The 21,770-nt window shown below is 32.5% G+C and overlaps 3 protein-coding genes and 1 long non-coding RNA gene across 4 annotated transcripts; 2 read left to right on the plus strand and 2 right to left on the minus strand.

Annotated features, from left to right (window-relative positions):
• Positions 1-247: 247 nt before the first annotated feature.
• On the plus strand, positions 248-2,620 carry LOC139528144 (myb/SANT-like DNA-binding domain-containing protein 4). The gene is made up of 3 exons (XM_071323997.1): positions 248-807; positions 1,722-1,920; positions 2,377-2,620. Exons 1-3 carry the CDS (start codon positions 384-386, stop codon positions 2,591-2,593), a joined length of 840 nt encoding a protein of 279 aa, XP_071180098.1. The 5' UTR covers positions 248-383; the 3' UTR covers positions 2,594-2,620.
• A 490-nt stretch (positions 2,621-3,110) lies between these two features.
• Positions 3,111-6,087, minus strand: LOC139528143 (putative nuclease HARBI1). The gene is made up of 3 exons (XM_071323996.1): positions 5,413-6,087; positions 4,103-4,392; positions 3,111-3,332 (listed from the first exon to the last, which is right to left on the minus strand). Exons 1-3 carry the CDS (start codon positions 5,951-5,953, stop codon positions 3,138-3,140), a joined length of 1,026 nt encoding a protein of 341 aa, XP_071180097.1. The 5' UTR covers positions 5,954-6,087; the 3' UTR covers positions 3,111-3,137.
• Positions 6,088-6,267: 180 nt separating this feature from the next.
• Positions 6,268-12,933, minus strand: LOC139528145 (kielin/chordin-like protein). Its single transcript, XM_071323998.1, has 4 exons — positions 12,809-12,933; positions 10,124-10,214; positions 8,926-9,108; positions 6,268-6,732 (listed from the first exon to the last, which is right to left on the minus strand). The coding sequence occupies exons 2-4, from the start codon at positions 10,197-10,199 to the stop codon at positions 6,575-6,577; spliced, it is 417 nt and encodes a 138-aa protein (XP_071180099.1). The 5' UTR covers positions 10,200-10,214; positions 12,809-12,933; the 3' UTR covers positions 6,268-6,574.
• Positions 12,934-15,304: 2,371 nt separating this feature from the next.
• LOC139528114 (uncharacterized) lies at positions 15,305-21,461 on the plus strand. Its single transcript, XR_011665529.1, has 4 exons — positions 15,305-15,405; positions 18,031-18,129; positions 19,422-19,601; positions 21,257-21,461. It is a non-coding gene; the product is annotated as an uncharacterized lncRNA (long non-coding RNA).
• The last annotated feature ends 309 nt before the right edge of the window (positions 21,462-21,770 follow it).

Raw genomic sequence — 21,770 nt, forward strand, 5'->3', positions numbered from 1 at the left:
CGATATCATCTGTGACACGGTTATTTCATAACGGTCAACCAACTCGTGATTACGTCCGTAAAATTTACGAATTAAATTAAAGTGTCATGCGTCCGAATCGCACCTCTGAATCAAACCACATCAGGGGTCTGTTGTTCAACTTGTCGTTATTTTAACGATTGATTAAATTTAACGAGTCATTAAATCTTTTAACCAGTCGTTACATAACGAGTCGTTTATTTTCTGTTGTTCAACAATATTTAACGTGTCGATTAAATAATCAATGAATTAAAATTTAATCAACTGATTAATCAATGCGTTAAAATTTAATCAACTGATTAATCAAGTGATTAAATAAAACCAACCCATCATGCATTGTTCTGGAGCATCCTGTCTGTACAACAATGGCTGAATCTACTGAACAAAACCCAAGTAAACTTAAAAGACTGAAGAAGACCAACTTCACTGTGGCAGAGGAAGACCTGATCCAGCAACTAGTAGAGAAACACTCTGGTGTAATTAATGGAAAACTTACTAATACAGTGACCAACCAGTTGAAGAAGAAGGTATGGGATGACATAGCCATAAAAGTCAATTCTCTTGGAGTTGCCATCCGTACAGCCACAGAAGTTAGGAACAAGTGGAGGAATACCACAAGAGTGGCCAAGGCTGTGTACACAACTCACAGGAGTGAGTTGTTCAAAACTGGGGGAGGACCAGCTCCAAAACAACCTAGCTCTGCAGTAGGAAAAGTTATCGATCTTATGAAGGACACCACCAGCTTCAGGGGGATTCAGGGTGGACTTGAAACTGAATCATTCCAGACAAGTAAGTAAATATTTTTTAACACTTTGAAATAAATCCCCAAATGTGTTTTCCCCTTAATTAGAACTTCTCAAGGCTCTACCCTTCTTATTGAACTTTGTAAAAAGTAACTTGATCAGTTTCACTTAACATGTTTTTATTTATCATATAAAAACAAACATTTTTTGGCTAAATTTTGTTTTGAAGGTTCTTTTTATTGTTATTGTTAATTTTCAATGAAATTAACACAAATATTTGTATCCTTTTTAATACCGGGATACATAGTTTCCTTTCTTAAATTTTGGTAAAAGTTTCGTCTGCTCCGCCGTCACAACAAGTAGGGGAATTCCCAACTGATATCACGTGACTGATAACAATTTATTTTAACCAATATTTTCGATCATTAAATGATTGCCAACGTGTTTCTTGTTGGTTTGAAGGTTTTCCACTTGATATACTATTGAAAGATTGCATTTGCTTAAACTGATAACAGTTTTAAAGTATTATTTTCAACATTAGTTCACAAGTGGCTGCAGGTGCCCGCCAAGTCGTCTTTAAACTGGTATCTGTTGATTGATTAAAGGGAACCGCAATAGCTAATTTCGACCGAAAACAAGTCATGATTTATAATATTAAAACAGATACGGACTGGTTGTCATAAATCCGGAATAAAGTTGATCAATTTGTTGTTGCAGACTGAACCTAGACAGGAACACATATTAGTTTATAGCTGAGACCCTTGATAATCTGAAAAGGGTTGAAATAGGGTCTTAATTAGTCTTGTGCAATATTTTTATCTTGAAATTTAAAGTAATTGTATCTGAATTTAATTGAATGATGATAGTATGCCTTTTCAATTGCCCCCCCCCCCCCTTTAGAATTAATAAAATATACCCAAACACAGTATCAACGAATAATTTTGTTCTCATTTATTACAGATCAACCATCTATCAATGCCACTTTGCCGGAAGAAGATGCCAGCCAGGATTTGTATGAATCTGCAGCATCTCTGATAAGGGACAGTCCACCCCCCTCCAGTCCACCAAGTCCGTCTCTGCTTTCAGGATATGACCCCATCCTGACACAAACAGTCGTTCCACATATTCAAGAACAAACAGATAGGACAGATAAGCAGAAGTAAGTTGTAAATGTAAAAAAAGAAGATGTGGTATAATTGCCAATGAGACAGCTCCCCACAAGAGACCAGAAATTAACAACTGAAGGTCACCGTAAGCCACCTTCAACAAAAACGATTTTTAGTTCATAAGTAGAATGAATATTTTCCCGAAATTTTAGATTTAAAAAAAATTATTTTTCTACCGTACTATGGGGATGTATACAAGAACTCTTTGAAAATGTGTTGTGGAAACAGGTTCCGCTAGATTATTTGGTCAATACTTCAAGTTTTCTTTTTTTACATTTTCATATATTTTTCTGACAGTTTCCCCCCACCTATTCACATATTTCAAGCCGGAAAACGTGACATATTCTGACTGGTTATTTGATGGAACTATGACGTTGAATCGATCAATAAAAAGAGATGTAAAATTAATCGATCTTTTACAGAATTCATTATGTTTTTATTATTTGTAGGACAGTGAGAACACCTTTGAAAAAGGTAACAGTGCAGGATATTCACGACATGCAGTATCGTGCACTGCAAGGTAAACTAGAAATCCAAGAGAAGCAGAAAGTGCATATGGACTTGGAGAGGAACAAACTGGAACTACAAATTGAGCTGTTGCAGAAGTTAGTGGGTGGCAATTCTGAACCAGTTACACTCTCTCAGGCACTTGCCTCTATGTATTAAATGTATTAAATTCATTGTTATATTGTTGATTTGTATTTCAGAAATTACTATGAGGCCAACACATTCATTTAATTTTGTGTGCACACTCCTATGTAAAAGAAAATAGACCAGTAATTACAATTAAGCCACATATTGCACCTCCATCATTCAAAAAATAATAAGTGATACATGAATCAAAAAATTTTAAATAACCTTGCTTGGCTATACAGTCCTTGCACTGTCGGCCATGGCTTGTGCCTTTTTTGGGCATTTAAATAATAATTTTTTTTCCATATGGTAATTGATATAATCAATTGGCAATCATACCACATATTCTTATTCTTGTACTGAAAAACAGTTTCCTGGCTACTGGGTTTTTGATTTCATAGGCGACTAACTGCTCACCATTTACTATACCAGTATTGAAGTCGCGAAAATGCACACTTCCTCTCTCAACACATTGTCAAACTGATCATACAAAGATTTGTTACTATTTTCAAATTTCCTCATTTTTTTAATGAAAGACCATTTATGAAAATATGGAAAAATAAAAACATGCAATTTATTAGGCAAAAAAAGTGGTAGCAAAATGGTCCCGTATGCCTTTTCCGTCCTGTGGACCATTATAGGGTGGCATCTGAGGTTGATTGTCAATCAATTGTTCTTCTGCAACTTCAGGTTCATTCCTCATGATGGCAATATTGTGCAGAATACCACAAGCAATGATGATTCTGCAAGCTTTATCAGGTTTCATTCGGATCTGGAATACAATTTAAAAATGTTTATTTTAAAGTGTGACAGAATTACTATTTGTATGTAGCATGAATTAACATTGCTCATGAATAAGTAAATTTATTACAAAAACACTATAATTTAATTAAAAAAAGGACCAAATCAGACATAAAGCTGAACAAACTGTCCAACTGATGATGTACTGTAGCATTCACGATTTAATAAAGTTACAGTAATGACTAACTTGGAGCAGTTACCCCAAACAGGACTACATGAAGTAACCGAACTAACATTACCAATTTTCCAACTGGATCCCTGTTATCCGTATAATTTTAGGGTTTTGATCTGTGTGATAAATTGTCGATCATTGTGTTCTTGTCCTGGCTTGATATTTAACTGAGGTCAGTTTTATCAGCCCTTTAATATACAACTGATTTTTCATTTTTTATTTTCGGGTTTTATTACGTAATAAAAATAAGGAGATTTGGAGTGATTGTTAATTTTATAACTTAAATGTATGTATCCTGCAAAGTTAAAATGAAGTGGATGTAAGCAATTATAGGCAACCAAACTGTGGTCAGCAAAAAAAAAAACGTACAGTAGCTATAACCAAAAGACAGAGAAGGGGACCATTATGAAGACCTTAACTGAAAAGAGAAATCGAAAAATATACTAATGAGAGATTTAGTAGACAGCAGTCTCACAAGAAAAAAAACATGACTTTTAAAATATAAGGGCATACACCATGTCAAATATTCATATTACTACTATATTTATTTGTAAAGAATTGAATTGTACCTCTGATCCTAGAATGTGAAAACGCTTCTTCCATATTCCAAATGTCCTTTCTATTGTTGACCTTGTTGAGCAATGTCTTCTGTTAAACCTTGCTTGACCTCTACCAGCAGCTGGTTGTCTGTATGGTGTCAGCAAAAACTGTCTGCAGGGATAGCCACTGTCTCCTAACAATACACCTTGTCCAATTCCTCGATATCCATTCTCAAGATGTTGTCCTATGGCTGAGGTTCTGAAAACATGAGAATCATGTGCTGATCCTGGCCACCTAGCACTGATGTTGGTGAATCTACCTTTAAACAAAAATATGATAATTAAAAAAGTGGAAAAAAGTAGTTCCATAATTCATTTGTCAAGGCAAACGGCGAGTCAGTGATTGTGAATAAGTATGGTGACCCAAAGCTGTTTATTTCTGTGTCATTTAATCTCTTGTGGAGATATGTCCCATTAGCAATCATTACCACATCTTCTTTTATGTGCATGCATGTAGTTTGTTCATTATAGTTCGAGTCATTAAAACATTAGCCGAATTTGCAATGTGATGAAAGCAAAATATGTATAGTATAAACAATTCAGATAAACAATACATCGAGGATCGAAGTAATATGCTCCCTTAACATTTAAAAAAAATATATTGAACAATGACTGGCTTATTTTTAAAGGACTGGTCACTATTTCCCAACCGAAAAGAATGGGTAGGCGAACTTGATATTTGGATGACAGATTGGACACTTATTTTTTTGTTTTGTGTTTTTCAGTTTTGTATGGTTTTTTTTTTAGTTGTTTTTTTTTTTTTTTTGGGGGGGGTGGGGGGCTTCTCACAGAAACATTTTGAGGTAGATCTAGAATTTCTTCAAACTACATGGGGCACACTATTTGTTGACGTTTCACAAGTTTATAAGCCTGACTGTGACAAATTCTACCTAAAGCAGATAAGGGGTGGGTGGGCAAATCTTTATAACTATTTTGATCAATAAATTTATGTTCATAAACTCTTAGCAGTTCATTCGATTCAGCATATTTAAAAGTGAAACGGTAAAAACTGAGACAAATTATGTGTATATATCATGTATATCATGTATATGTCTCTGGTAAAAAGCAACTCATGATCGAGTCTACAAATCCAATAGAAAGTATATGTCAAGATTGAGTTGTCTTTCTTTATCCATCGATTTTCATATAAGCTGAAAACCAGTTCAACAGAAAACCAGCCATGTATATATGGTCAAGGACGAATGAAGATGTCAAGAAAAAGGACGCACACAAAGCATGTTGTAAACATAAAATAGGTATAATACAGTGTTTTAAATTACCTTCATGGTCACAAATGGCTTGTACGTTGATGCTATGGAACCCCTTTCGGTTAACAAATGCTGGTTCATCAATGCTAGGCCCAGTAATCCGTATGTGAGTCCCGTCAATGCATCCAACCACGTTTGGAAAACCAGCCTTTTCATAAAAACCAGCCCTTATCACATTCTTCCTCTGATTATCTGGCCACGATATGAAGTCATCCTTCATGGCAACTAATGAATCTGTCACACGGTCAATCACCCGAGACACAGTTGACTTGTCAAATCCCATCGTGTCCCCAACTACTTGCAAGTGTGATCCACTTCCATAAAACCTCAAGGCAATCATAACCTGTTGTTCCACTGAAAGGGCTGTCTCCTTGTTTGTCCCACGCTCCAGATCCCCTCTCATTAAATCTGACAGGTACCCAATGGTCTCTCTGCCAAATCTATATCTCTGCCTTAGCTCCTCATCAGAAAATTCCCTTTCTAGAGGGTCAAAACCGCGAAAATGTCGCTCTCTTCTTACAACAGGTGGTTGAAACAAAACATTGACAGCCATCTTAGATTGAGGTTAATCAACTGATTAAAATTTAATCATCCTCAATGAGGTCGATTAAATATAACGACACTTTGACAATTTTAAACGACTCGTTAAATTTAACGACAAGTTGAACAACATGATAATGGACTGATTAAATTTAACGCAGTGATTAGTAAAATTTAACGACTCGTTTAATTTAACGACAAGTTGAACAACAGACCCCTGAAGCGCTCTTTGTAAAAATCCAAATAGCTGGATGCACTAATACTGAGTCACGTCAATGCAATCAAAAGAAACATACATTTAAGCTGAAATATGATATTAAGATACAATCAGAATTCAACGTTTAATTTCTTCCTGGTATAAATCGAATACATTTAATTTACAGGCATCTACAGAATGAAACATTCACTGAAATATAAGCCATCACATTACACCGAAAATGATGAAACAGAGGAACTCCCTAATGTAACATGTTAAACAGGAATGATATCTGAAGAAAATCAAAGTCTCTATTTTTATTCTATTTTTCCCTTTTCCTACAATCTAACAACAAAACGTCAACAAGCATAGGAAATAAATGTATACTGTTATGTCGTGATAGTCTTGTTTTCTTTTCTTTATATCAATCAACTATCATTAAGGTGTTGTCTTAAGGCACATCGATCTTGGATTTTGGGCTATTTTTGTAGATGATATCCCATTTTCAGTGCCACAGTTACAGCGGTTTGTTCCATCAAGGCACTGAAACCACCCGGAACCAACTTGATAAACTGTTCCTCCATAACTGCAAGTTCCTATTTAAAAGAATAAAAATATTTAAATAATGAATGAATAACTTAATTTAACGAATTAACTGTACTTACAGCCTTAAGACTAGATGCAAATAATATCACAAAGCATTGTCACCATTATATAGTGGTATGGAAAGGACGTGAAAATACCTTTTAAAAGTTAACATTTCCACCGCTTGTATTTTTTACCCCTTTGAGGCGATTAAAACCAAATTGAGGCATGCAATTAAAGTTTTAGTCTTATATGAGTCATATATTATATCGTGAAATGTATACACAACCGCAGATGTAAAAGCAAAGAGAGCAAAACGAAAACAAAAGACTGAAGTTAAACTTCTGTAAATATAGTCAACGTACGTAATTGCCCACAAAGAAACTCCTCGAACGGAGAAAACTGTGCCACTTTTACTATGAAGTTTTGTAATAGACTATGGAAAGTTCAGTTGCACTACTAATTTTTTTCAGATATTAAATATAGGACTGTGTAGTATACTTTAAATATCTATATGCCTGGCAAATAAGAATAAATCTGTAATATTCCTCCCTTCACTCTGGGCTTTCCTCAAAATTCAATATGGTCGCTATGCATGTTTATTATACTGTGAAAACTCCCCAGTTGTGTCTCAACGATTTGAAACATGGAGATTGTATCTGGGAACCAAAAGCTTAACAAAACGAAATTCTATGAATATTATATATCTCCCCAAAAAGGAGCGTGTTTTGTGAAACATCTTTAAAAAAACACAATAGTACAAGGAAAACTAAAACCTAAGAATCATAAACCCAAGGGAAAACAGGGTTTGAAATTCATGCGCACAAGAGGAATACATATTCCTCCGCTAGTGCCACCTATCTTGTTGAACAAGCTAATTAAACATCATAAATTAAAGTCCTGCAAGACATGAAGCGGACTTTACTACCTAAACCGTTTCTGGGTAAATACATAAAAATTGATGCAATATTGTTTGTAAGGGTACTTTTGAAATTGAAAATCATTTACATTGAAGAAGAACACACTTCTTTTTTGTTGTTGTAATTTCACGGACACATGAACAGTTATATCATTATCAATAATTTTAATTTTACTAAGTGGCTTTGAAGTACATATGTGGGTTCTAAATTATCTACCAATATCCAATACCGTCACTAAATAGTTTATATAGTATATAGCTGTCTCTATAAATGGACAAGGAAAAACACGTGAAGCTATTGATTTAAATTTAACAAAATATAGCTGGAATAAACTTGATATATTTATATCGTTTTTATCATTTGTTTCTTAATTTTTAAAGACTAGTATGAACAGCCAGTTTATCAGATTTTGAGACTGATTGTTACTAAACTTTATTAAATCAAACAGATCCACTATTTTCATTGTCAAGTATATATTTCTCAAAATGGGGAACGATACCAAAGGGAAATTTAAACTCATAAGTCGAAAATAAAGTGACAAAGCCATTGCTTTTAAAGAAAAAAACCAAACAAACAGAAAATCAACAGTTCACAGAAAACAACATTGAAAGCTAAAGACACGAACCCCACCAAAAACTGATAGCGATCTCAGGAAATCTAATTCAAATGTGCAACCATCGTGTTGCTTATGACTTTATAAATCTATGTAACTTAAAAAAATTATAGCTTTCTTTGGCTAATTTTTTTGGTATGTTTTTAGTACCCTTTTTATCCCTTTGAACGAAACTAATCATGCATAGGGTTGAGATCTACAACAAATATCAATCCTTCTCTGTGCTTATGCTATTGACATAGGCCAGACACGTCCACGTGGTTGTCTTTCGTTTAAATCTTTATTTAATTTTAAATATTTGAAGAGGTGAATGTTGATGATAGATTGATGACAATGTCTTTTTTTATATCGCTGTTGCCTTTTGATTTTTTTACTGTTTACATTACACTGACACATTTATCCGGAAGACTGATCATATATTTTCACTTCTAGTTTGTATATGTTATTGGGTATATGTCAATTTTCGTTCCATTAAAGCCCAAAATTCGGTCTTCAACACGGAGCATTGGCTCACATCAAACAGCAAGCTATAAAGGGACCCAACAATTATTAGTGTAATTGACACTTTATTTTCTTTGATTACCATTGTTTAGAACAATATATTTATGATATCGACCAAATGTAGGAAATCTGAATTAGAAATTGGGCGATTTTTGATTGTTTGAACTTACCTGTACAATAAAGACATTTATTATACGGAGTAACTAATGGTTGTTCACATGCCGCTGGAGGACATGTAAATTCCTTACAATACTCATATCCCTTTTCTTTTAAGCAAAACCGGTCACCATTTATTTGCACAGGTTTGATTTCCCCAACTCTATACTTTAAACAGTCTCCATACTTTTTACTTCCTAAGAAAATACATTTTTAAATAAATGCATGTAATATAAAAAAAGAAGATGTGGTATGATTGTCAATGAGAAAACTGTCCACAAGAGACCAAAATGACACAGAAATTAATAACTATAGGTCAACGTATGGTAAGTCTACAATAGAAATATATATATATAAAAAAAAACACATGTTTTAATATACTATTTTATACAAACTATTTACTTTTCTACATTGGCTAGAGGTATAGGGAGAGGGTTGAGATCTCATAAACATGTTTAACCACGCCGCATTTTTGCGCCTGTCCTAAGTCAGGAGCATCTGGCCTTTGTTAGTCTTGTATTATTTTAATTTTAGTTTCTTGTGTACAATTTGGAAATTAGTATGGCGTTCATTATCACCGAACTTGTATATATTTGTTAGGGGCCAGCTGAGGGACGCCTCCGGTTGGGGGAATTTCTCGCTACATTGAAGACCTGTTGGTGACCTTCTGCTGTTTTTTTCTATGGTCGGGTTGTTGTCTCTTTGACACATTCCCCATTTCCATTCTCAATTTTATGTTGTCTTTGAGAAAAATAACACTTACTAATACTCCTCATAGTTGTTTATACGTATTTATTAGAAATATTTAGTGGTACATATGTTGTCATAGAGGCCTTTGAGAAGAATAACACTTCCTGATACTCATCAAATAGTCGGTGTTATTGGTCAAAAGTATTTTTCACAGAATAAATAGAATTTCTAATATAAAATTTCGGGAGAACAAAAAAGAGCATATATTAAGTTTGAATAAATTAGCAGCAGTTATCTCAGTATAACCAGTGATGTTGGCAGCAATGGATTTTCTTCGGGAAATATTTTAAACATTACAAACAGTGGCATTGGTTCATGCACTCTCGTGTTAGTGTATATTATTAGAAACAGTGGAATGTCCACGTGAAGATGTCAATTCTATTTTAAACCTCATTTATCACATTTTCATATGTTAATAGTAATGGATATTAAGGAAAACAAGTTAACAAACTACATATTTACCGGAAGTGCTTCCTATAATACAGAATATGTATATTGCAGCAAGTACATACACAGAAGATACTGTTCTTTGTAACATTTTTATTTTCACCTTCTGAAATATAATTAAGAATTGATCAGGATGTGCCTAAACTGTGGATTTATTGATATTTGTAAAATACAAATTTTTGTGGATTTCGTGGGTACAGGTTGACCACGAACTTTATTATTCAACGAATTATAAATTTTTCATTGTCCTACATGCAGACCTTTGCAAAAGATCGAAATTAAATATCCACGATAGTGTCAGTTTTCCTTTTTCCACGAAAGTTGGAACTCACGAATATAAATGAGTTCATAGTATTCAAATAAATGAGTTCATAGTATTCAAATATTGTAAGAAGTCTGTTCTGTCATGCCAGAACTGACTGATCACTACATCAAATTCTAAAGAGCACAGTCATCAATGTTTTCAATGTCGTTTACTTTCACGTCAACATAGCCCGTAAAAACGTTATCACTAGCACTGAGAGTTTGATGTTGTAAGAATGAAACATCTGCATTGTCGAAAATTACTTGAACAAGCTACGACTGACTAAGACATTTTTTACTCTACAAAGGCAAAAACCTGTGTGCTTCCTTTGAAAAAAATCCGGTATATCATTGACGTGGTATTCAAAATTAATCACAACTTCTTTTTGAATTATTTTGCACAGCTGAATAACATTGTTATTGCCGTTAAAGTACATTTCAACATTATCAAAAGAGTAATCACACATAGTTACAATTAGGAGTCATGACGTCAAACATGTCTATGAAACATATTCAGACATACATACAGTTGATAACATGGCAAATTTTAGAGTTCTAGATGTGACCCCTTGATACATTTTTGTACATTCTTTCTCTTTTTGTGCCAATTAAATGTTCACATACGCACAAATGAATTTGATATCATAGATGTGAGTGTAATTGTGTTCCATTTACTGGCAGGCAATTTATTTCTCGCCAAAATTGTAAACCACAAGATGTCGACAATAGATAACTAACACAATTTAAGTTCAACAACCAAAAAAGAAAATTTGTATATGTCTATATGAATCTTCATTTTAAATATTCTATGATTATTTTTTTCATGAATGGTAAGCATCAATATTACCTTATGCATTAATATGCTTCTATCAGCACATTGGCTAATATACACAATCTGTAAATAAACTCATCATAGGTACCAGGACTAAATTTTGTATATACGCCAGACGCGCGTTTCGTCTACAAAAGACTCATCAGTGACGCTCGAATCCAAAAAAGTTTAAAAAAAAAAAAAATGTAGTGTTTTTATTCATTATATTTGTAAATCGTAATCAAATTTAGTTTTATTTCACAAAATAAATTATTAGCGAAGTATTATTATTTTCTAATCGAAAAGTAAAATATAAACATATGGAATATTATTCATTCTTGGTTAGACATTATGCTGAAATATACCGTTACGTGTGTTGATCACTTAAATAAGCTGCTGATTGTTTTTGACATAAAATAGTGTAATAGAAATGATTGATGCATATGTTCGTTTTGCATTGATATCAATTTATAAAAGAATTATTTTTTTTCCAATAGATGGCATTTCAAAATCTTCCAGATTAATAAGAAAAATACCATGAAAACAAATCTTAATTTTTCTCTTTACAAGATATGATGATGTATGTTCGAGATTGTGATAGCGAAACATCAAGTATATAAAAGACCAAATTTCTCCGATATCTTATCTAAAATTTAAATATTTTGCCAGATAATGCAACGAAAAGTTGTATTGCATAATTTAGAAATAACAAAACAAACATGTACGAGGGTCTGGATGGGGTGGGGGGGGGGGGGGTCTGTTATTCTGTAAACATTTAATTTTTACGCCCTTTTTCTCTAATCTTTAAAAAAAAAATACCCCTTTTTTCTCAAATTTTTTTTGCCCGTTATTCTCTAATCTTCATTTTTTAAGGGCATTATTCTGAAATCATTTAACCCCATCCAAACCCTCATGTACCGATCTCCAATACAAAAATTACCCCCCCCCAAAAAAAAAAAAAAGAAAAAAAAAATCACAACGAAAGAATGTGTTTTCTCTTTTATTATTTTGTACATGTCACCGGATTTCAAAGCTAGCTAACCTCTCACTTGTATGACAGTCGTTTGAAATTTTATTAGATTGACAACAATGTGTGAGCAAAACACACACCCTTTACAAGTAAAAGGAACATTTTTACAATTGACATTTTAGGGACTGTTCTTGATTACGTTTAAAAAGGCGTACAAAATGTGCAAGCGAAGATGTTAAAGGCAAATTTTATTTTCATCCTTTACATGTATTATTGAACAGAAAGACTCGACTTGGTGGATTTCTCATAGACAAATATACCATGAGAATAAGGTTATCTTAAACTAATTTTATAGAGAATCACAACATAGTATGTGAAGAATCTTTCTAAACAATATAGATTCCGGGATTTAAGTGAACATTTTTTGGGGCACATTATGACATTAGATCTCGTGGAGATTAACAAACTATCACGTTGTATGTAAATACACTGTATACAAGATCAAGTTAGAGAAATTTGCTACCTTCTCAGTTTTTAATATTTTTATATGGCTTAGATATGTTGAAAAAAAATCATTTCAAAATTATTTTGAATAAAAAAGAAAAATACAACTTACCTTGTTGTAGTGTTGGATATTACTACAATTATTTCAGTCATTTATAATACTGGTTAAATATAGTATCAAGGCTAAGGTAAATACATATTTTAATACAAACAACTTTTTTTTAAATTTTAATTAGTGATGTCCGGAGTTTTGCCACCACATCCTGTTGACATTTTCGGTTTCCGCGAATTGTAATATATTTCATTTTAACATGTTGCACGATTTATGTCATCTTATACACTTTTCTTGTTTTCTACATCTATCATCAAGGTGCATGTAATAAGCCTGAAATGAAAATAGCCAGGTGACCTACATAGCCTGTTTTTTTTTTGGTTTGTTACTTAACATTAAATATTTATACAAATTTTCTTACCGATTACGTTGCAAATCATTTCCTTCGGCGTAAAGATCTAGACATGGTGATTTTATTTTACAATATTACCCTTCTTTTGAATAGATAAAAAAAAACAATTGTGATATGAAGAGTAAAATATGAATGAATACCGAAAATTGAAAACGGAAAGTCCCAATTCAAATTGCAAAATCAAAAGCCCAAACACACAAAACGAAGAGATAACAACTGTCATATTCCTGACTTGGTACAGGTAATACCTTATATAGAAAATGGTGGATTAAACCTGGTTTTATAGATAGCTAAACCTCGCACTTGTATGACAGTCGCAAATAAATGATTTTAATGAGTTTTTGTGGTTATTTAGAATTGCATCTGAATAGGGAAAACAAAATATATGTAACATTTATACATACAGTAATGCAATCAAGTGATGTTATTCAAATTTATCTAGAAATGTATGTATTGCCCATAAAGAGTTTGAAAACGCCTTTTGTGTACTTGAATATGTTGAAATTGCATCTTTTGAAAATTCCTCTACTTTTGAAATGTCTTCCACTTATTTAAATAAGAAATATAATGTTATTGCTACAAACCAAGGATTTTTGTTTTAAACGATAGAACAAATAATAGAGTTTTACCGGATTTTTGTTTGTTTAAGCAGCAATCAATTTATCTTGATGTGTAGCGTGGAAACAAGAATAAAAAATAAAAATATAAGCATAACTTCGTGAAGAAAATTAAATTCCAATAATTCGCATTCCAGACCACTCAAAATCCCGCCTGGCTTTTGGTTTGGTTCATGTATATCAATCTCTAGTTTTCTATGTCGTTCACTCCATGTTTTTGTAAGAATTTTTTCTATTTGTATCAATCTGATGACTTTTTAAAAGTATTTTTCAACAGATTTTGATAGTTTGTCCATATGCTGTACTGTTACACTCACGTCCCAAGTTAGGGAAGGGTTGGGCGCCCGCTTAACGTACATAACCCCGCCATAATCTTTATGTGCCTGTCAAAGTCAGGAATCTGTAATTGCGTGATTGTTTTTGTTTCTGTTAATCATATGTGTTGTTTGAGTATTGTTTTGACTTGAGCGTCACTGATGAGTCTTATGTATACAAAACACACGTCTGGCGTTTTAAATCATTAGCCTTGTACCTTTAATAACTATAAGCGTGTCGTAATGTTCGATTTTCTATTGTATTGTTTATTTGTGTATTTCCCGGTCCTGTATGTTCTTCCATTTATTTGTATTGTAGTCCTGTCATGTAATGTTGTCATTTCAGTATTGTATTTTATACTGTCATTTAGGCGGGAGGTTTGCCTAACTACAAAACCAGGTTCAACCAGTCAGGAAAATGGCAATTGTTATCTTATAGTTCGTTTCTGTGAGTGTTGCATTGTCGTTTATTTTTTTGTTGCACTTTAGTGTTTCTGTTGTTTCGTTGTTTTCCTCTTATATTTGATATGTTTCCTTTAGTTTTAGTGTTGTATCCCAAATTTGTATACTTCTGTTGCCTTCATTTGTTGTACCGTTTTTTTGTTGTTCTGTTGCAGCGCCGTTCCAGAATAAGGGAGGGGGTTGGGCGCTCAATAAAAATGTTTGGGGGCCCTTTATAGCTTGATGTTCGGTGTGAGCCAAGGCGTCGTGTTGATGACCGTTCTTTGAACTATAATGGTTTACTTTTATCAATTGTTACTTGGATGGAGAGTTGTCTAATTGGCACTCATATATATCATATCCTCTTATATCTATATATCAATGATTATTCATGTCAGAAGTGCAAACTATTGGGCTGATATATTTCGTTCATTGAGCTCAAAATGCACACAAATTATTAAAAACAAAATCCTATATCAAACTGAAATTACGGTGAAGTTGTATAATTTGCAGTGGATGAACTCCTACCTATATTTGGAAAGAGTTTGATGTCCTGTAAAATACCAAAAGGTATTAAATATCACTTGGCTTTTTCCGTTGCAGTTCATGACATGCATCATAATTGTTAATTGATATTTAGTGCATAAAGTGTTGCATCGTGTAAACATGGAATATATTACTGTGACAATTCGCAGAAACAGAAAAATATCAGCAGGATGTGCAGGACTTCACTAAGTAGACATTTTAAAGAGACCATCGTTCTTATTGAAAAATGTATTTAGGTTACCTTTTCAAGTAGTTTTTACATTTTCAAGACCCTATATAAATAACAGACCCAAATGTTACATTACTGAACAATACACTTTGTCAAAGGTAAGTTGTGTTGTCTTTCTTTTTTATATAATGCAAACTGAATAATTGTTTTTGAAAGATATCAACTTAAAAAAATGGAATTCGATAAAGGTCCAATAATTTAGTGTGTATGTTTATCGGAACTTTGTATTTTGTTAATTTTCACGTCGTATTTTAAAATTGTACACATAGACATTTATAATGAAGGTTTACTAAAATATTAAAATATAATTGTTTGGGAAATTGTCTATATTTATATAAGCTGTGTTCTTATCTTTGTAATAAACATGTTTAATCTAAACGTCTCAAATTCCATCTGCTTTTGATATTCTATAAATATAACATAGTGTCAGTTGTCAAAGATTGGGGAACTGTAGTGTCCGGAAGCAACCACCGACATTTGGCAGGATAATTGATAATCCTAGTCAATTTATATTGGAGTAAAATGCAACTGCCACGTGCAGGAGTTGACAGAAGTTAGATTTCTTAGCAAACTCGGCCACTAAGACCCTTAACAAATTGCACGGAGAATTCCGAATTTGTTTTCAGTGTAAAAAATAGAAGCTGGTGTAAACTACCATCCACAATCAGTTAAACATGTTAAACAACATACAGAATGTATTTTATTTTGTTGAATTAAGGCAATAGTAGTTTACCAATGTCCTAATAAATTAACGACGGAATCAAATCATGGTGCTAAGAATCAATAATTGAGTGTTTCTTATGTAAATCAACCAAAATATCACAATAGTCAATACATTTTGAACAGTTTAACCTAGAATTAGTCTACTGTATTGCTGACGAACGATCGCCTGTAAAATATCATAATATCGATTAGCAATAGGCTGAAAGTTTTTTATTTGGGGTACCTTTTATTTTCGAATGTTGGTAAATCCAAATACTTGACGGTTAACTATTCCACAATTAAGGAAATACTTAAAAGTTAACCGGTTAATATATATAACTACAATGGGTCGGTATTGGTGTGTTTTTACAAAACGTGCGAAATGTTCGTCTACTGGGTTTTTTTTGGCCTTTTTAGTTCATCCCTTGTTTCAAATTTGAAAATTGTAACCGTTCGATGAGTCAATTGTAAAAAAACAATCCTTGATAAAGAATTGTCAATGCCATTGCAGACATTCTTGGGGCATATGGTATAATATATTGTGTAAAATAACGTTTAAAAGATTTAAAAATATAATAGATGACATATTTAAGATAATATATAAAAAATATAATATCAAATGTATTCTAAAGATTAAGGCCTTCTCCATTATGTGCATGAAAACGCTAATGTTAATACATTCAAAAGGTTTTATTAGTACGAAACGTATGCGCAACTCCCATACACTTGACGGACATTTTGATTATAAAACATGAATATAGAATATCAATCAATTTCGAAAAATGTTGGTTAAATTATTCATTCCCCATGTGAAATTATGTTGGGTTTTTTTCAAATACTTTGAACGACAAAATTATTCTGTATTTCTTACTGAACGACGTTTACATTTTCTGACGTCAAACACGCGAAGCAATGAATGTGTTTTTAGATTTGATACATTTTTGTGCTTTTTTGTTAAATATTTGTTTGTTTTGAGATTGTGACACAGTGATGACTGCTGTACATATATTTTGACTATTTTACCTATTATGTCTGTTTTGTTCACGCATCGTTATAAATATAATGGAATTTGACAATCATACAAATGAGAGGTTTAGCGCTATAAAACCAGGTTCAATCCACCATTTTCCACATTTGATAATGCCTATAACAAGCCAGGAATATGACAGTTGTTGTCCATTCGTTTGATGTGTTTTATCATTTGATTTTTTCATTTGTTTAGAGACTTTCCGTTTTGAATTTTCCTCGGTGTTCAGTATTTTTGTTATTTTACTTTCTATTAGCAAAAAAAAAAATTGCATTCCAATAAATGAAGCAGCACTATATCCACAAACATGAATGAAATGTTATCTTGCATATGGAATCAATTGGCGCAAAAATAAATGAAGTTGACAAATTTAGTCTTTCAAAACTCGTCGTGTTGTAAGATTTTTGCAAACTGTTGAGTATTGATGTTTAAATATGTTTTATAGACAGGTAAGTCATTATCATCAGTGTTAACACCATTTTTTCTTATCTAATGGGAATGTTGAAATATGCTGTTACAACAACAATTTCAGTTAGCATATTTCAAATACAAACGTAAGAGAAATTGCAGATACGTTTTCATGCAAATAAATACAGGTACATGCGAGAAAGTTGTTGGGGAAATAAAATAGCAGAACGTGATTCGGATTTAAGGTTTTCATTCTGCTCTGACGCGCCATTACTTAAATCCTTAGAATACCAGTTTTCATACACGTTTAAATATTCCAAATAAGGTTTGACATGGAAGATATGACTCTTTACAATATCAATACCCGTGCAAGTATTATTTTAATTACAAAACTGTTTTCTTTTAATTGCTGCGAAGTTTAAGCAGACCTACGGGTGCGGGATGTGATCGCTGTTTGAGACCTACCAATGGTGGCATTGGACTGTTTTTCTGCAATTTGGCACATTTTTCATCTCCATTCTCAATTTTCAAATGTTGTAAGAATAGACTGGTGCTGTTGTCGTACACATTTTTGTATATATTTCAGGAGGTAAATTCAATTCATTCAACATGATACAAAAGATAGTATTCCCAGCGTATATCGTTGTTGCAATATACATGTTCAGTGTTATTGGAGGATCCTACGGTAAATATATTTTTCTTTTATACTTTTTCAATGTATATTAACACGTGTGCGAACGAATGCAAGTGCTTATAATTTATGTAAATGAATATTTCCTGAGAAAATCGGTTGTAGCCATCAACATTTTTCTTTTCCGAGATGGTAGCTTCTAGTTTTATGATATATTACCATTGTCATACATGCAAAATTTGTAGATTGCTATAAACAAGGTTTAATCCACCATTTTCTACATGACAAAATGTCCGTATCTAGTCAGAAATATCCATTCGTTTGATGTGTTAGAGCATTGTATTATGCAATTTGATTACGGACTTTGCGTTGAGAAATTTTCCTCGGAATGCGGTATTTTTTGGTATTTTACTTTTTAACAAATTATTTTTGTTAAGAACTTCTCGAAACATACATACATTTGTCTTCAAATAAATACGTCAATTATTTTTAGAAAAGTACTAGCATTGAGCCATTATTTATTTTCAAAAGGCACGATGACTTAAACATTAATACTCAATGTATCAAAGTAAAACAATAACAATTGGATAGTTTCATCATTCCATAAAGCCGTACATGGATTTAAAATTATATCTGTCATTTCACAGAGGAGATTTAATGAAAAACACCAAATAGAGAGAAGGCAAATCACATTCATGAGTCGTTAAGCATAGGTATCAGAACTGGGGATGATATATTGGTTTCATTATAACGTGTATAAGTAGAGATGATTGTTAAGTAAGTAGGAATTAAAATTAACTTTCCCTTCTTTACTACTATCGTGATATCATCAAAACAAAGGCTGCATTTACTAAGCAAACTGGACCATCTTCGTAAAACGCAAATTCGTTAAGGGAAATACCACAGTACCGACAGAGGCAGTAAGATTTAAATTTAAACGTTTGTAATCTATGTGTTACAAGTAAAATATTTAAAAAAAGTCGTAGATGGTAACCACAAATAACTTGAAATATATTTTTAATTCCTTCATTGATATACATATCTGGTTTGGAAGTTGGGCTGTTCCTGGAACTTTCTTACAAACTGGATATCGCATACTATATTTAGATTGATTTCCAAAAATCTCAATACAAATGTGTTACTTCATTGGTAATAATTTTAATAGTAATTATTATGTATTGTCTTATATGGGTAACCTTTGAATTTTCAAACATCAATCGTTGGTACTCTTGATCAACCAATACTACCTGACTTTAAAAAGTCATTACAGATGGTGAATTAAACTGCCATACTATTTTTGATTCTACTTCTTAAACTTCATTAATTTAAAAAATGTATTTATTCAGGGAGTGAAAAATATGGAAGATGCATAAAGTATCGAGTTGGAGAAAATCAACCTGTGCTAACAAATGGTGGCCGGGAGTGTTTAACGAGAGGGAAACATGTGTATTGTAGGGAATTCACGTGTCCAACAACGAATTGCGCAAGCCCTATTACCCTGGATGGAAAATGTTCATATTGTACAGGTCAGTTTCATCTTCAATACATCGTGTAAGTCAGTTCTGGTCCAGATTTTCCGACATTTGGCAAATATTTTAAGAGGGTGGTTAAGGGTTAGTTTCGTGCAACGTGTTTTGTCATTTTTATTTCACGTGAAGCCGTGAAAAAAGGTTCGTTATTTACCGTGTTTGGTAAAATCGGTAAAAAAAAGATCAACATGAAAGAAACTTTTAAATTGTTCGTTCATCGTGAAATGGCAATCTTATTCCGCATTCTTCCATGAAGATACCCCCCTTAACGCCCCTCTGTTAACTTTATTTGAATACTTAATGCATATAAATTTTAAGAAGTATAAATCAAACTCCAATAAAACAGCAACAAAACGATACATACATGTATAACAAAAGGTGATCTAGATATCAACATGCAGTCTTCAATTTTCAAAAGGACAAAGGTTTTTCTTTACAAAAATGTCAGGAGTACCAATATAGGAAACAGTTTTACTTACTTTAAATTCAAAATTATTGCGATGTTTTATTTTTGCAAAATACGACAGGGTTATAATTGTAATAATTTAAACTCACATTTTTAATTTTTTATAGGAATGAAACAAGATTTTTCACAATGTCGCAAAAATTTAATTCATATTTTAGTCTAAAATGACAAAATCGCAATACTAAATGCACTCAATAATTTCTGAATTTACAGTATACTATCTAAGATCTATCAGCAACTTTGTAAATTATATATGCATATGGCCCTTGGTACTCTTATATCTTCATAAAAATTTGCTTACTATTATTGATAGGCTTTACAACGGGTGCATTAAGGTCATAATCGGTCTTAAAATTTTGTGTTTTACTAAATAAAGTATCTTTTTATGTAAATACGCAAAGTATTATGAATAATCATGAAAAAAACGCATGCAGTTTAGTTTTTCTATACAAATTATAAACATTGCTTATTTATCCATATTTGTGAGTGGGATTCACAAATATAGCTAAATGAAAGATGTTGTTCGAATCATGGTATACATGCATTATCAGGTACATTTTAGGCCAGTTAAACTATCTGACAGGTAATTTATTATGTGACGTCTTGGAATTCGTTAAAACAAATTACTTTACAAAACCTTTATTGAAATATTACTTTACAAAACCTTAATTAAAATATTTCAGACTAAAATATTTGTATTTTTCACGAAAACTTATAAACTGCCAATAAACGCAATTATGGCGTCATGTATAAAAAAAACGTCAGTGGTTTTTAATCGAGTATTCCCTAAACTTTGAATTAGATAATGAAAGAAGAGGATGATTTCCGCGGTAAAATGTTTTGAAAAACAAGACTCTTGTTGAACACTTAAAACTTGTCACTCGTGTTTGTCCTCATACGACTTTGAACAGTTAAATAACTAAATCTTTTTACTTGTAAGTCAAATACCATTTGTTATATAACATGCATATCCAGATCATTTTGACAAAGAATTCCGCTCAAGTCAGTGCAACAGGTTTTTTGCTCCGTGTTGAAGGCCCCACTGTGACTTTAAGTTGAAAAACAGCAACGAAATCTCTGTGTCCTTGCTTCTTGTGTGTCATGGATGCTTACCTCATATCCTTTGTTTTTTTTCAATTAAAATGTAATTTATTTATTTTTCATTTATATCTATTTCAATAAATAGGCACTTGCAGTTATGGTGGAGTTGTTTATCAAGTTGGAGCCGGGTTTGAATGCCTCGATGGAGCAAACCGCTGTTCATGCAGCAATAATAATGTTATAGGGTCTTCTGCAGCGGCATCGAATGAAAAACTGATGTGCAAGAAATAAATTCGTTGAATAACTGAATGGGATTCAAGAAAAGAAAATAAATCTGTGTAAAAGATGAATCATGCTTTTTTTTTTATTTCTTCTTTCTGAGGATGAGATATCTAATAAAAAGATGTCTAAAATGTAAAATTAAAATGGAGAATGGAAATGGGGAATGTGTCAAAGAGACAACAACCCGACCAAAGAGCAGACAACAGCAGAAGGTCACCGACAGGTCTTCAATGCAGTGAGAAATTCCCGCACTTGGAAGCGTCCTTCAGCAAATATATATACTAGTTCATTGATAATGAACGCCATACTTAACTCCAAATTGTACACAAGAAACTAAAATTAAAAATTATACAAGACTAACAAGGCCAGAGGCTCCT

This window comes from Mytilus edulis, chromosome 6 (assembly GCF_963676685.1).
Source record: "Mytilus edulis chromosome 6, xbMytEdul2.2, whole genome shotgun sequence".
In the NCBI taxonomy this organism is placed as follows: domain Eukaryota; kingdom Metazoa; phylum Mollusca; class Bivalvia; order Mytilida; family Mytilidae; genus Mytilus; species Mytilus edulis.